This window comes from Aspergillus fischeri, genomic scaffold (genome assembly GCF_000149645.3).
Source record: "Aspergillus fischeri NRRL 181 1099437636247 genomic scaffold, whole genome shotgun sequence".
NCBI lineage: Eukaryota > Fungi > Ascomycota > Eurotiomycetes > Eurotiales > Aspergillaceae > Aspergillus > Aspergillus fischeri.
In genome coordinates this window covers 1,448,847-1,462,848 of record NW_001509772.1, presented here as the reverse complement: position 1 = coordinate 1,462,848, position 14,002 = coordinate 1,448,847, and the positions used below count along the sequence as shown (strand labels likewise).

Below are 14,002 nucleotides of genomic sequence, written 5' to 3'. Positions count from 1 at the left end.
CTCATACTCCGTATATGCTGAAATAGCATTATTCGAGCCCGTGCCATAGGATGCAGTTTAGAATTTAGTTATGATAATCCCTGTTTCGCTCCCACATCGAGTAAGAAAACGCCAATAAACTCGGGCGTGTTTAATCAGATTGAAGGCAACGGCTGAGAAACGCGCAGTCTGAAGAAGTCAGAGTAGTCAACCATAAGACAAGCTTGCCGAACTTACTTGAGAAGCTCAAACACCTTGTATTTCTGGAAATAGGTAGTACCGCGCCGATATGCTTTTAGGACATTCGTTGGATCGAGAGATGCTATTGTTCTTGGTCCACTGAGTCGCCTCACTGGCAGAGGGATTTTAAACATTGGATCGAAGACCAAAAGATTCGCACCTCCGTCACCCCGGATTTCGAAGCCAACGATGGTCAAAGAGTGACCTGTGGTGCATCAGTCGCCAATATGCGGAATTGATTCAACATTGATAACACGGTACCATGGTGTTGCAGATATATGGGGGGTAAGTTGGTCAAAAAGACTTTATCATCTCCATCCAAGGAGCATGCGCAACGGAAATAGGCGGCGACAGCCGCGTACAAGGCGTCGTGGGCATGCATCTCTCTGGTTTCTCCAATGCTACTTGCTTCGCAGCTGCTAAAGGTCAGCATTGTGGTCCCGTGGTATCTGAGGGGAGCCTGGTCTTACTCAATGCCCAGACTCAGAAATAGAGCTTGTGCCTATAGGAATGAGAATGCTGTCAATTATCACATTTTAGCATTCTGAAGTTACCTCTGGCGTGCCAATGTACTTCCTGGTGCCGCGAATGCCCCCGGTCTCAGCTCTTCCTACGCTGTTGAAACCCATATCCCATGCACTTTCGATCATATCCTGTAGCTGCAGAATAGTCGGTAGCGTCTCAGTGAAATGCTCATGACCGGAGATATGAGATTCTTGGATGTACGAAATGAGCATCTGGATATTCCTGTAGCCACAGAAACCGCCTTCCCTTGGCATCTTGGAAATTTGACGGACATTCGGACTGCAGAAAAAAGCTCGCTGAACAGACTTATCTCGTTCGCATAGCTGGGAGAGCGCTGAGATCACATTGCTGGCCTCATTATCAGTTGTCTCTAACTTTGAAAGCTTGCCATCCGGACCGATGATGTTGGATTGAGTTTTCTTTGCGCCCTGTTCTAGTAGTCTCCGGAGCCATGCCGGCATTCGTTTTTCAAGAGCGTACGGTCCCAGTTCTGCACGCTGTGCCCCAGTTAGCGCGATATCTAAAGCACTTCCAGCCGGGGTATAGTACTCCAAGTCTTTTCACACTTCCAGGAAGTGACACATTGGCTAGCAGAGGGCTCGTCACCTCGTTTCCTGTTGAGGATGGGCCAGGCTCCCGTCTTCGAACTCGGGGTTGGACTGAAACGTTGCAAGGATCTTCGAGAGCCTCGTCATCGCCCGTCCGATTGTGAGAGCGTGGAAGAATGGGGTTCTGGACCTTGCTCACCGTCACAGGGCGTTTGGAATAGATTGATGGCGTATTGTCAACTGCAATCTCTTCTGCAGCATGCATATCAAGATGATATGGGTTTTCAGCAGATAGCAGAATCTCACCACAGTCGTGTGGACATTTGATATACACGTTTCCATCACCTGGCATTTGTGGTTGTTCGTATCTGGGAGTCGGTCGATCTTCATCCCCGTTTTCTCCAGATGGAGGCTCGGTTTGTCCGCCAGCTTCAGGATGATAGTATTCAACATGCTGCGCAACAAAGGTATCATCAGGATCAGAAAAAGGACAGAAAGGACAGGTTGGGTGATGAACGTCGTCTTGACCCATTATTGTAGGCACGGGAGTCAGGGTACTTGCTATGAAAAAGCGGCGGGGTTGTATCCTTTTGCATACCTCCTCGGAGCGGTTAGTCGGCTCTCTGTCTGGGGAGGGACAATGGAAGGGGATAATGGTTCCCTTGGGGATTGAGGACTTCGGCAGTGGAAGCAATATTTATCATTCCATCCTACTGGTGAGCACGGCTGCCTGATCGAGTTCTCAGGTACCTACAGTGTCGGAAAGCAACTAATTGAAAGAGGCAAGTAAGATAATCTTGGCTATGGTCTCATTGTAGAAGCAAGAAAAGATATATCTCCATTCCTGGGACATAGAGATCTGGACAGATACTTAGACCACCTCAAGGTCTAATTAAGACGATGACTCCGAGATACAGATAATAAAAATGATAAGCTCACAAGTAATAATTGGTATTGATAGTTAAATAGATAATGATAAGTGATATACTGCATTGGACTCTGTTTATTATTATCCTTATTCCATTCTTCGTATTATTTTATTATATAGAGGTGAATAAAAAAAAGCTTTTTCTTTTCATTTCTTTTTCATTTATTATTTCTATTCTTTATTCTTTCTTCCCTCCTCGGGAATGAATCATCCGCAAAAAATTGCTCCGAAGGTAAATCACTACTCCGTATGTGCTCCGCTTTCGCAACCCCGCCAAGTCCATATAAAAAGGTGTCCCTGCTCCCCGCCCCGATTACAGGACCACTATCATACATGTTGAACTCTTGCATTTGCAAGGCAGCGTGTCTTTTCGTACTTGATCTAGCAGTATGGGAGACCAAGTACAATCTGATTCGAGTCCCTATACTCTGTCAATGACCAATGGCAGTTCAAACTGGGTAGTACAAAAATTTGGGGGCACCAGTGTCGGAAAGTTTGCCCTAAATATCATTGATCATGTTGTGCTGTAAGTCCTCATATATCAGTCCTAGAATATGAGCAAGCTTTCTAATTGTATTCCTGCTGCTATTTTCATCATCAAGGCCGAGTCTCAGAGAAAACAAAGTCGCTGTGGTATGTTCCGCAAGAAGCAGCTCAACTAAAGCTGAAGGTACCACGAACCGGTGAGTCATACCAGTTGATCTTGAAATTCTCCCTGCGCAAAAATCCGATCAATACGTCCTTCGCCCTTCCTTTTCCTTTGTCTTCCATCTATCTCTCATTTACTCATTGGCAATGGTTAAATAGACTCCTGCGAGCAGCCCGTGATGCCGAAAACGCCCAGTCGCACGAGTATGTTTCCTTGGTGGAGGCAGTTCGGCTCGAACACGTCCAGGTCGTCGAGATTCAGATAAGATCTGAGACCCTCAGAACTCAGTTAATTTCAGAGATCAATGGCGAGTGCGAAAGAGTCCTGAAGGTCCTAGAGGCGGCGCAAACGCTCGGGGAGATAAGTGCGCGGTGTGTGGACAAAGTCATCAGTACAGGAGAGAAACTTAGCTGCCGGCTGATGGCTGCCTTTCTACAAGACCGTGGCGTAGATTCGCAATATGTGGATCTGGCGGAAGTGATTGATTTCCCTATCGGGAGTCAAGGTCTCGACCAGGACTTCTACAACAATCTTGCTACTGTTCTCGGCAGAAAGATCAGGGATTGCGAAGGAAGGGTGCCGGTGGTCACTGGCTTCTTCGGGACTGTGCCTGGGGGTCTTCTTGATCAAATTGGTCGTGGTTACACAGATCTCTGCGCCGCGCTTGTTGCAGTCGGAGTCCATGCCAAAGAACTGCAGGTGTGGAAGGAGGTCGACGGGATTTTCACCGCTGATCCTCGCAAAGTCCCAACCGCGCGTCTGCTGCCAGCCATCACACCCGCTGAGGCAGCTGAATTGACCTTTTACGGCTCCGAAGTAATCCATCCTTTCACCATGGAGCAAGTCATACGCGCTAGGGTTCCCATTCGTATAAAGAACGTTATGAATCCAAAGGGTGATGGGACTGTGATATTCCCCGACTCGACATACGAACTTGAAAGAACAACCCCGGGCCATGATCCCAGGCTTTTCCGTACGCGAAGCCCCAGTCTCATGCAGAGGCCGAAGCGACCGACAGCTGTCACAATCAAACATAAAATACTCGTCATCAATGTGCATTCAAACAAGCGCTCGCTTTCCCATGGCTTTTTTGCTGGGATATTCTCTGTTCTTGACCGCTGGAGACTCTCGATTGATTTGATATCTACAAGTGAGGTCCATGTGTCAATGGCCCTTCACTCAGAGATGCCTCTCCTCAATGGAGTTGGTAGAGACGAGTATCAGATCATCGACGAAGATCTGAAAGGCGCGTTGAATGACTTGCAGAAATATGGTACAGTTGATATTATCCCAGAGATGGCCATTCTCAGCCTGGTTGGGAAGCAAATGAAGAACATGATTGGAGTTGCGGGGCGCATGTTTACCACACTCGGTGAGAATAATGTTAATATCGAAATGATATCGCAGGGTAGGTGTCCTTATTTGGTACTTCTGGATTAGACCTCATTTGAAGCCTCCGGCTAATTGCATGCATCATGCTTTAGGTGCGAGCGAAATAAACATCTCATGTGTCATCGAAGAAAGGGACGCAGACCGTGCTCTCAATATAATTCACACCAGCATGTTTACTTTCCTTGACTGACGACATGTTTTCTTCGCCTAGCGCTTCTTCTTTCCCAGAGTCAGTGTTGCAGGATCTTCTCGTACTCCGAGAGAGCGACTCTCAGCTCCCTGAGAGGCCAAAAAGTTCAAACTAATGGTTTCATGATGGTACGGGAAAAGCAACTCGAACATATCTATATTTATTTACGCGGTTGGATTGGTATTCCGTGCTTTGTTACTTGGAGTTGGTGTTAATATGCCTCGATCGCCAATGTTGCCTTAACATTCTCCTGCTTTGGGATAGATACTCCATGTTTCAGTGTCTAGCTCTTCCCTCTTCACCCCGTCTTGTCTTTGCATGCAGCCTTCATTCTCTCCAATTTCCTTGGTTTCCTTTCCTGTTAAGATCACAGTATTTGCTTTTGCAGATAGATGGGTTTGTGCTCTTTTATGACTCCTGTAGAGTTGAGTATTCATGACTGTATATAGATTAAGAGAGGAGCATCAATAGATCTATCTCCTGGAGGCTTTCTTCTGCAATTGGAGTCTTATAAGCAGAATTGAGGACATATCTATACTGACTTGCACTTTATACTGTCTGTATAAATCGTTGGTTCAAATGCACCAGTTCAATTGGCAGCCAGATTCTTGTTCTGTTTAAATTGGTCGGCTATAGTACCTAGACTCGACCTTTCGGGCAGTTCCTGGCCTAACTCAATGATGTAAGCTATGGCCCGGCCTTTAATAACCACTAGTTTCAGAAGGTTTAATGATGACGCTGGGAACCCTCCAAACTAATCTAGCTACTAAGCACACCTTGCTCTCTCTCTTACACACTTATATTCACACACATATATATAACACACATAACCCTAAGGCTGGGCTAAAGGCACATTACTGTCTCCATATAGATATATAGATAATATTATACTAGTCAGTGTCTGGCATTATAATGGGGGAGGTCAATAGTATGTAGAGATTAAGATAAGTAATATATTTATATGATTTATAGAGTGTTGGCCTATCCTTTTATGATATTAGTTTGCGTGTGAATGGAACTCCTTATAATGCTATTTATTAGCACCTCTAATATGCTTGTCATTGATATATTCATTGTTTATCTATTATTTCTATCCCACATCATAGTGAAGTTCGTAGAAGGTGCACTTTATATAATCATGGATAAATATAATCAAAGAGCACACTGAACATTCTGACTTGCAATTTCCTATGGAGAAGGGACATTCTGTCTTTCTTGATTATAGAAGATGAAGCTGACATTGATTTGAATGAAAGTGCAAATAGCAGACAATTACTCTGTATTGGGCTACATAATACACTTGAGACCACTCTAGAATCCAGGTAGAACTATCTACTCCGTACCAAATTGCTTGCACCCAACCCCCTTCCCCGGGGCCCCAGCCCTTCCCCCTCCCCCCCTCTTCTTAGTTAATATTGATGGAGTCCACTGTCCATGCTCTACTGGCTAATCAACATTGTCATGCCTAAGGTAGGCCCTAGGTAGTATCAAGTATCTAGCTACGATCTGCCTTACTCCGTATTTGCAATGCCATAGGCCCACAATGGCTGGAACGGTGGAGGCGGATTCTCCATGTAGACACTAAGGTTATAGGGTACCTAAAGTGACTAGACTACTGCCCAGAGGCGGACTAGTTCGGGGTACTTTAAGCAGTTGAGGGATAGTACGAGTAGATACCTTAGTAACTGGATATAGAATGTTACCAAATGGAGTCTCACCTCCGAAATTTGGAAACTGTACGGAGTGCATTGCTGCCTACTCTGTGGCCGGGAGGAACGAGGTAGGAATTTGAACAGTTGTTGCTGATGAGGAAGGAACAAAGAAGTCACAACCAAAAGGGAGGGAAAGGAGGGTAGAGGCAGGGATTTCGGGCGCAAGGGGCAGGCGAAAGAGAGTTGGATTCAGATTCTAAAGGCAAGGTACAAGTAGGTAGGTCTAACTCCATAGTATAACAAAGTGTAGTAAACACTAGTAGTACCAGTGCTAGTACTAGTAGCAGCAGCAGCAGCAATTGAGGCCGTAAGTACTAGATAAGTAGGATAATGTACGGAGTATATACCTAAGTGGCCTGGAAAGTCAGAAGTGAAACACCCCGTGCCTTGTTGTACCTACATAGTAACCTACCTAGTACTTATTTTAAACTACTTACCTGGGTGTACATATGTATTTATATGAGGGGTGCACATCATCATCTTAAGGTAAAATAACGATAAATGGTGCCATCATATGATACAAAGTACAGGGCACTTAAGTAGATAGCAAGATACATACCTAATACTCTGTAGCTGTTATTCTCTTCAAGAGTCAAGGATATAAGAGACTCCTGCTCTGGCTTTTGTTTCTGTCCTCCGTTTAGGGCGGCCTGACGCGTGACGCGGACGCGTCATACCATACCATACCACCCCGCGGGTTCCGCGACAGTCAACATCCCAGAAGTGATGCACATATCCTTCCTTCCATTCCACAGTCGACTAATTATAACAAGGCAATAGTCAACCATCTTCATTTACGCCCCACCTTTCCTGGGCTGGACACAGTCCTGCCAGTTAACGAACCAGACAGGGATTTGATATAGAGTCGAGCCCCGTCTTCCCAACCGTCTCTCCTCCCTGCCCACTTGGATCTGTTTCTCTTCCGTCGCTCGAATTGTCTTCAGGTCCCAAGAAACGCCTTCAACCACTATCTTACTTGATCAGACGTGCTCAAAAGATTTATCTGCTCGCTACAACACCTCTCGAAGCCATCTTTCAAACCCTTTGTGGTTCGATGCCAATTTGTCTTGGGCCGCGCTCTCAACGGGTACTTTTTAGCGCCTTTCGAGCCTAACTCACCGATTCTCCTCCTTCACGACCTGGTTCTACCAGTAGAACTTCTCTTCTACTATCATCATTCTACTTACTCTCGGCGTTGATGCCTATTCTGTTTGATTTCATGCGCAAGCCACTGCCCTTGAAATTCTAGTTTGACGAGGTGCATCGCGTCCTCACTCAGAAACACTTGTCTGCTATCAGATCTCCATTTCAGAGTGCGCGCATTGCAACTGGCGATAGTCTTTCTCTCATTGTGATCAGAATTTTCTGCGGCACAAACGCAGGTGGAATTCCCTATTGCCAGTCAATCACTAGAGATGAATCCTACGTGTTCCGGGCCCTTTGTGCCACCACTTTCAGAACCGGCTGCAGAGTACGACAAGAAGGTTTCTCAATCCCACTCTCAGCATCTCAGCTCATCATGTTCATCGTCACTACCTTTACAACCGCCCGAAAACGTCCGCTCCGGTCAAGAATGCATACTTGATCCGCCACTCTCGAGCGCTCTTCGACCGTCTCCCATGAAGACACCTCGTGGGCTGAAAACGTCGCTTTCCGGCCGTCGCGAACTGGGCTTCATTCCCATAACAGCCCCCGCTCCGCCGAAGTTCACAACAGACTCGCCAGCTAAGAGGACTCCAAGTACTACATATCCATGTAATACGGCTTCATCTTCGGCAATGCCACAATCTGCCCTATTCACGACCTTTCCCAGCGTCAATCATGGAAAACAGTCCTCCAAGGAGAAGCGACAAATGGCTGAATCTTGCAACGACAACTTCGCCGATTTTCCTGAACCATCTTTTGCATCGAAGCCTCTGAAGAGGACCCTCATGGATGCTGCCCCATTGAAGGAACGAACAATCAAGAAGCAGAAGCGCGAAGATGTCGATGTTACGCGACTTCCGACTCCTCAGGAGATGACCCCCATCGAAGACGATGGCACAAAGCCTCCTTACAGCTATGCGACCTTGATAGGAATGTCTATTTTACGCGCGCCTAACCGACGTTTGACTTTGGCTCAGATTTACAAATGGATCTCAGATACGTTTTCTTATTACAAACACAGTGATCCTGGGTGGCAGAATAGCATTCGTCATAACCTCAGTCTGAACAAAGCTTTTATTAAGCAGGAACGGCCGAAAGATGACCCAGGCAAGGGAAATTACTGGGCCATTGAACCGGGAATGGAAGCCCAATTTCTTAAGGATAAGCCTTTGCGTCGTGCAACCATGTCAAGTCTTCCTCTTCCTGTTACCTCCCAGAGAGAGCCTGCTCACACGCAGAGCTCCGGCACGACAACATGGGCCATTCCCCCACCTAACCACACCTTAGTACCGAAGAGCTCCCAGAATGTGGATCTTTCTTCTGATGCCACAATACCCGCCTCAGACCCTGCTCTTCAGGACGACATGAGTGACGAGGGTGTTAATGCTGCTACATCCCAAGCGCCTCTGCGCTCTTCTCCACCTCAACCAATACGTTCATCACCTCCTATCGCGCCCCCTCGCTTTATTCGCCAGGGTACACCTCCAACGCCTTCTCATCCCACACCTTCCGCCATTGTTCCTCACTCTCGCAAACGAGAATCGACCACGATTAATGATAGCGGGTACTTCTCTTCCCTGGAGTCTTCGGCAATGCGTCCAAAGAAGACAGGGCCTATTTTAACGTCGGACCTGGATATTGACCCTCCTCGTATCAAACGTGGCCGAGCAGAAGAGGAGATAGCTCGAATTCGAAGCTCTTCCCATGATATCAGTCCAAGACGTCCCGGAATGCTCAAAGATGCTGGGGTAGTAATCGGGTCTTCGCCGGTTCGCGGTGAATACGTCAGCATGCTGCCTCCTCCTCTGACGCCGGTGATAAAATTCAAGAAGCCAGCTAAGCCACCGCCGTCGGTGTCTCCCAACACAAACCTTCGGAATCACCGCAAGAAAATCCAACAAATGGTCAATTCTCCCTTAAAACATCTGGGCCTGACAGATGAAGACCTCCCATGGAGTCCTGCATTCAGAATCCAGGACGAATCATACACCCCAAGCGACCATCTTCACGCGACTTTCGATGTCTTTGCCGAATCCGCAGAAGAAGGAATCTCGACACTAGCATATGGCTCCCCAGAGAAACGGCCCGCGAAGCGTGCTCGAACAGATACCGAAAACCAGACCGGTACTGTCCTTGCCGATATCACTTCTGTGAGTGTCAATAGCAAAACAGGCATGCAGGCTTTGTCGTCTGCCAAGTCCAAGGGTCCTCTGTTCCCCGAATCACCGTCGAAAATGCCTGAACATGGGCGTTTTGGCGATGCCACCCACGACGACTTTTTTTCATTCCATCTCTTCGACGAAAGCCCCGTGGAAGTAGACGGAGTCGACCTTCTGCAAGGCTTTCAGAAGATTGGAAGTTCGAGCAAGGAGGAATCTGCGAGATCCAAATCACACACCTCAAGACCTCAACCGAATATCAGAAGCAATACTGCTTTATTTTGAGGCGCTACGAACATCCCTCGATTGAGAGGGACAAACGAAGGATTTTGAATTCTGTTTCACGATACCCAATTTACGAGCTGTTGTTGTAAATCCACGAGCGGCTTAGTCGGCGCATTTCATGATCGTTGAAAGGGAATTACGAAGGTTGATACTTTGGAGTTCTCATTCAGTGGTTTAGGTTTGGCTCGTTCTCTTTTTGTCTGGTTACATACTGACCTTTCCTGGAGTTTTGGGTCAAGGCGTGGTCTGGTGTCGATCTGAATTCCTACTGAACTGTGATGACCCTTTGATGACCTTTATGACCATATTTGTTAGATGTACATGAAATAATTGTTGATGATTTTGCAGCTTTTGCTTCTATTGTCAATTTTCTTACCGGCGCTTAATCTTGGAGTCATTAAGGATTATTTGAATGAATTCACGTCTGCAATTGAAGAACTTTATAATGGAGTTTCTCTTAGAACAAAGGAAATCAAAAGAATTCGGAAAGTCAGAAGAGTTATCATTTGAGTGGGTATCATGTCATGTGCTTAGGAAAGAAGGCTTGTGGGAAGACGTAGTCTGACAACTTGAGCTAGACAAAACAATCGAGGTCCAGCAGAGGCAAAAAAAACGTTTCCACAAGTAAGAAGGGAGAGATCAATCAGCCGAAAGAGATATCAACCAACGCAATCAAACCACAGAACCAGCCCTGGTGATGCTGGATGTCCTCATGTCCGAGTCCTCCACGCGAAATAAGTATCAATCACTGCTTGCGCAGCCTCGACAACCACAACTGACGCACTGAATCATCTGATCCTCCTTCAACTGGGCTTTCGGCACCCGGCAGATACACGTCGCATTAAAATTTGTCTCTTTCGTCTGAATGCAGCGGAGACAACAAAGCTATACAATCAACATGTCGACAGTTAGCATATCACTTGTCTTCCACTGTTAATCTGGAACGTCGATAGACATGGTTCGAGACAGGAACATATGGAAGCCCTAATCAGGAACTCTCACAATACCTTTTCGTAGCCTTGTTTCTTCCATTTGGCGATGAGGTTGGCGTCCGCATAATTGTTCTTGAGAAGCCATTCATACAACTGCCTTGATATTGCCTCTTTCTCGTAATAAAGGTCGTATATGTATCTCGAGCCTACGAAGCAGTCAGCTAACGGCCATCGGAAGCGCCACATCTAGAAAGCTCACGCTGATGACTTATTTGGAAAATCGGCCATAACATCTCATGTTTCTTCTTGCCATCGTGTGGCGCGTTTTCCGCATCTTTCATTTTATTGCTGAACTCCAGCAAAGTGTCCTCTATATCATCAAAGCCTGCAGGTGGTGGTTTACGATTCCGTGAGGTTCGTATCGGAGGCATACTTTCGACGATGATCTTCTAGCGAGATCCAGAGAGGTAGCGCCCAGCAAAATGACGATGAGATTTCCAACTATGATCTTATAAAGAGCCTGGCTGTTTTTTGCCTTAGCCTTCCAGAAGACCCGGGGCGTTATTGTTTCTGAAGGTAGATAATACAAGAAATGGTACCCCCTCTAGGCATGGAAAAATGATATGCTCCATTTCTGCCGCGCCACACCGCTCACAATTAACATATTCAAATTGCAACTGAGTAGGTACTGCTGTTTGCTTGTAGTATTAATACTCCATACAGCATTTCCATCTTCTGCGTCTCAAATTCGTGATTGTTGCCTGAGAAATCCTCTGCAACCAGCCCAAATCTTTCCATATACAAAACGTTTTCTCCCCCACTATCTCTTGTAGAGAGAATGGATCCTCAGACTCAAAATGATATCGCCAAGCTCAGCGATGCCGACAGGAAGGAACTGACACAATTTCTGGAGAACGAGGCTCAGCGATCCAATATTCAGCAGAGTAAGTGATCTCTTGAGCTACATTCGTCATGATAATTTTTGTCGCTCGCATTGGGGCAATGTTACGGACATACGCCCGGAGTTGTATTTGGCTCTCTGGATATCTTTACTGATTCGGTGTCTGGGCAGCGGTTCACCATCTCGCCGATGTCTGCTGGAAGAAATGCATCACTGGAAAGATTTCTTCAGGCCGTCTGGGCCAGGGAGAGGAGAGCTGCGCACAGAACTGTGTCGAACGATGGATGGACACGAACTTCGCCGTCCTCAAGCACCTGGAAACTCTTCGAGGGCAATGATTTAATCAGCATTATAATGAGGAATTGCATTCCACACAAGTCATGGCAATATGTGTTCATTGCTATGTAACTATGCCAGGCGAACCCGGATCGCCCGTGCGGGATGGGAACTTGAATTTTGTATTATAGGCCAGGAAATATAGTGTCTTACATGTTTCGAATTCGTCTACTATGCTGCTTGCGCATGGCTTGGATCTACCTGGTAACAAGACCGGGCTTGTAAAGCTCAATTCGAGTCTCGAGGACGACTGCTCGGCCTACTTAACCTTATAAGATCAGATCTACGCAAAGTAAAGGTCTGGTGAAATCATGCATTCAAGTAATTCTTTTTTCAATTGATCATTCAGCCCTCATTGCAGCACTCGCGGCCAGCTTTTATGACTGATATTTATGAACCACCGCGCAAAACAAAAAAATTAGCCCAGACCCAAAGAAAACCATTATCTAGACAATGGCAAGCTTGGTGGCAGCAATGTCCAGAGCGTCCACATCAGGGGTTAGCCGAGCGAAGGCCTTCTTCGATCCATCGGGTCTGTGTAAAAATTAGAATAGTGTTTCCAGTAAAACTCATTTAAACCACGAAAACCAGTGTCCCATACCTGACGAGAGTGTTGACCTTGACGGTGTCGACATCGTACAGCTTCTTGAGAGCCAGCTTGATCTGTCTTTTGTTCGCCTTGACGTCCACAATGAAAACCAGGGTGTTGTGCTCCTCAATCTTCTTCATGGCACTCTCAGTGTTGAGAGGGTAAAGGACAACCTTGTGGGCGTCGAGACGGGGCTCATGAGGGATCGACTTGCGGGGATACTTGGGCGACCGAGAGAGCTGAAGGGTCTTGGGACGGTGGAAGGTGGTAGAAGTGCGGATCTTGCGAGACTTGTGCGCCTGATTGAACCAAAGAACCTTAGTACAGAGGATGGAATATAGGCTTCGCGGACGGATCAGTTCAAACATACGCCTGCACCCTTCAAGACTGCCTTGGCAGCAGCGCCAGCCCTGTCGCTGGGCTTGGTCTTGCCTATTCAATTCAGAAGCTGTCAGTTTCACTGGTGATAGACCCTGAACCAGAAATCTCGACACAATTGAAGATATCGCCAAAACATTTTATATCACCAAGGCGAACGATTGGAAACCAGAGGAAAACCGTTGCGCGGTCGTGACATCTTGCTCTCGCCGATTCGTAAATGTATAAATTGACTGGGCATAGGTGCGGTGATTTGGCGATTCTCATATTTTTTCATGTCCACAAACTCGTGCTCAAACCATCGACACAACCGCATATTCAAGGAAACAATGAACTCGCTCAGATTCAACCTACCTTGCTTGTTTTCCACCTTAGGGGCCATGGCTGTCGTCCGGCGCTGTCGTGTTGATTGTCGCAGTGTCGAGAGTCGAATTATGTTGAGAGTATTCGCTTAGCGAAAACCCTACGAGTGACTGTGTGCGTCACCTGACCTCCCCCTCGCTGAGAGCATTCGATCTCTTGGCGCTGACTGAACCCGATCCGCTTTCTCCGTCTAAATTCGGCTAGGCTAAAAAACAGTTTTAAGATTTAAGACATAATTAGTTAGTGTATTATTTGTTATCTAAGTAACATTTAGACCATCTATTCAGAAATTCAGAACATCTCAGGTCCAGTATCCCGCAGAATGTGGACATCACGTACATCCGGAGAGTGAGCACTATTCTTCCTTTATTTCTTCGATCCCTCTTTTCATGTGATTCGCTCAAGCCGCTTCAGCCTTGAGCCACCGCAATTGTTTCCGTAGTCAAAATACGATGGCTGCTGTCAAAAAGCGTTTAAAGAAGCCAAGACTGCTCTCTCACACGCGCCCGCCAACAGCTAGAGCGAAACACCCAAAACTCTCAGCAAAGGCGACCCGAAATCTCATTCGATCCCATCATCGTCTTTTGAAATCTCGAGCCCAGGCATTAAAAGCAGGCAACGAGGACTTAGTCCGGGAGATCGATGGGCGGATCCAAGCAAATGGTGGCCTGGAGAGCTATCAACTTGCCAGCAAATTGGGACAGTCGTTGGAACGTGGCGGCGACTCGAGTAAAGTCCTTGTGGATTGGA

The 14,002-nt window shown here is 46.7% G+C and overlaps 5 protein-coding genes across 5 annotated transcripts; 3 read left to right on the top strand and 2 right to left on the bottom strand.

The window, feature by feature from the left end:
* Positions 1-134: 134 nt before the first annotated feature.
* NFIA_037470 (C78 family peptidase) lies at positions 135-1,824 on the bottom strand (the record flags this gene model as incomplete). The annotated part of the gene is made up of 7 exons (XM_001266069.1): positions 135-168; positions 217-242; positions 333-424; positions 481-635; positions 690-721; positions 774-1,241; positions 1,294-1,824. 7 exons carry the CDS (start codon positions 1,822-1,824, stop codon positions 135-137), a joined length of 1,338 nt encoding a protein of 445 aa, XP_001266070.1.
* Positions 1,825-2,654: 830 nt separating this feature from the next.
* On the top strand, positions 2,655-4,309 carry NFIA_037460 (aspartate kinase; the record flags this gene model as incomplete). The annotated part of the gene is made up of 3 exons (XM_001266068.1): positions 2,655-2,746; positions 2,823-2,903; positions 3,028-4,309. 3 exons carry the CDS (start codon positions 2,655-2,657, stop codon positions 4,307-4,309), a joined length of 1,455 nt encoding a protein of 484 aa, XP_001266069.1.
* Positions 4,310-7,578: 3,269 nt separating this feature from the next.
* On the top strand, positions 7,579-9,753 carry NFIA_037450 (forkhead box transcription factor; the record flags this gene model as incomplete). The annotated part of the gene is made up of 1 exon (XM_001266067.1): positions 7,579-9,753. The coding sequence occupies one exon, from the start codon at positions 7,579-7,581 to the stop codon at positions 9,751-9,753; it is 2,175 nt and encodes a 724-aa protein (XP_001266068.1).
* Positions 9,754-11,523: 1,770 nt separating this feature from the next.
* On the top strand, positions 11,524-11,924 carry NFIA_037440 (Tim10/DDP family zinc finger protein; the record flags this gene model as incomplete). The annotated part of the gene is made up of 2 exons (XM_001266066.1): positions 11,524-11,629; positions 11,818-11,924. 2 exons carry the CDS (start codon positions 11,524-11,526, stop codon positions 11,922-11,924), a joined length of 213 nt encoding a protein of 70 aa, XP_001266067.1.
* A 444-nt stretch (positions 11,925-12,368) lies between these two features.
* Positions 12,369-13,271, bottom strand: NFIA_037430 (60S ribosomal protein uL23; the record flags this gene model as incomplete). The annotated part of the gene is made up of 4 exons (XM_001266065.1): positions 12,369-12,456; positions 12,524-12,810; positions 12,882-12,943; positions 13,244-13,271. The coding sequence occupies 4 exons, from the start codon at positions 13,269-13,271 to the stop codon at positions 12,369-12,371; spliced, it is 465 nt and encodes a 154-aa protein (XP_001266066.1).
* Between the last annotated feature and the right edge of the window lie 731 nt (positions 13,272-14,002).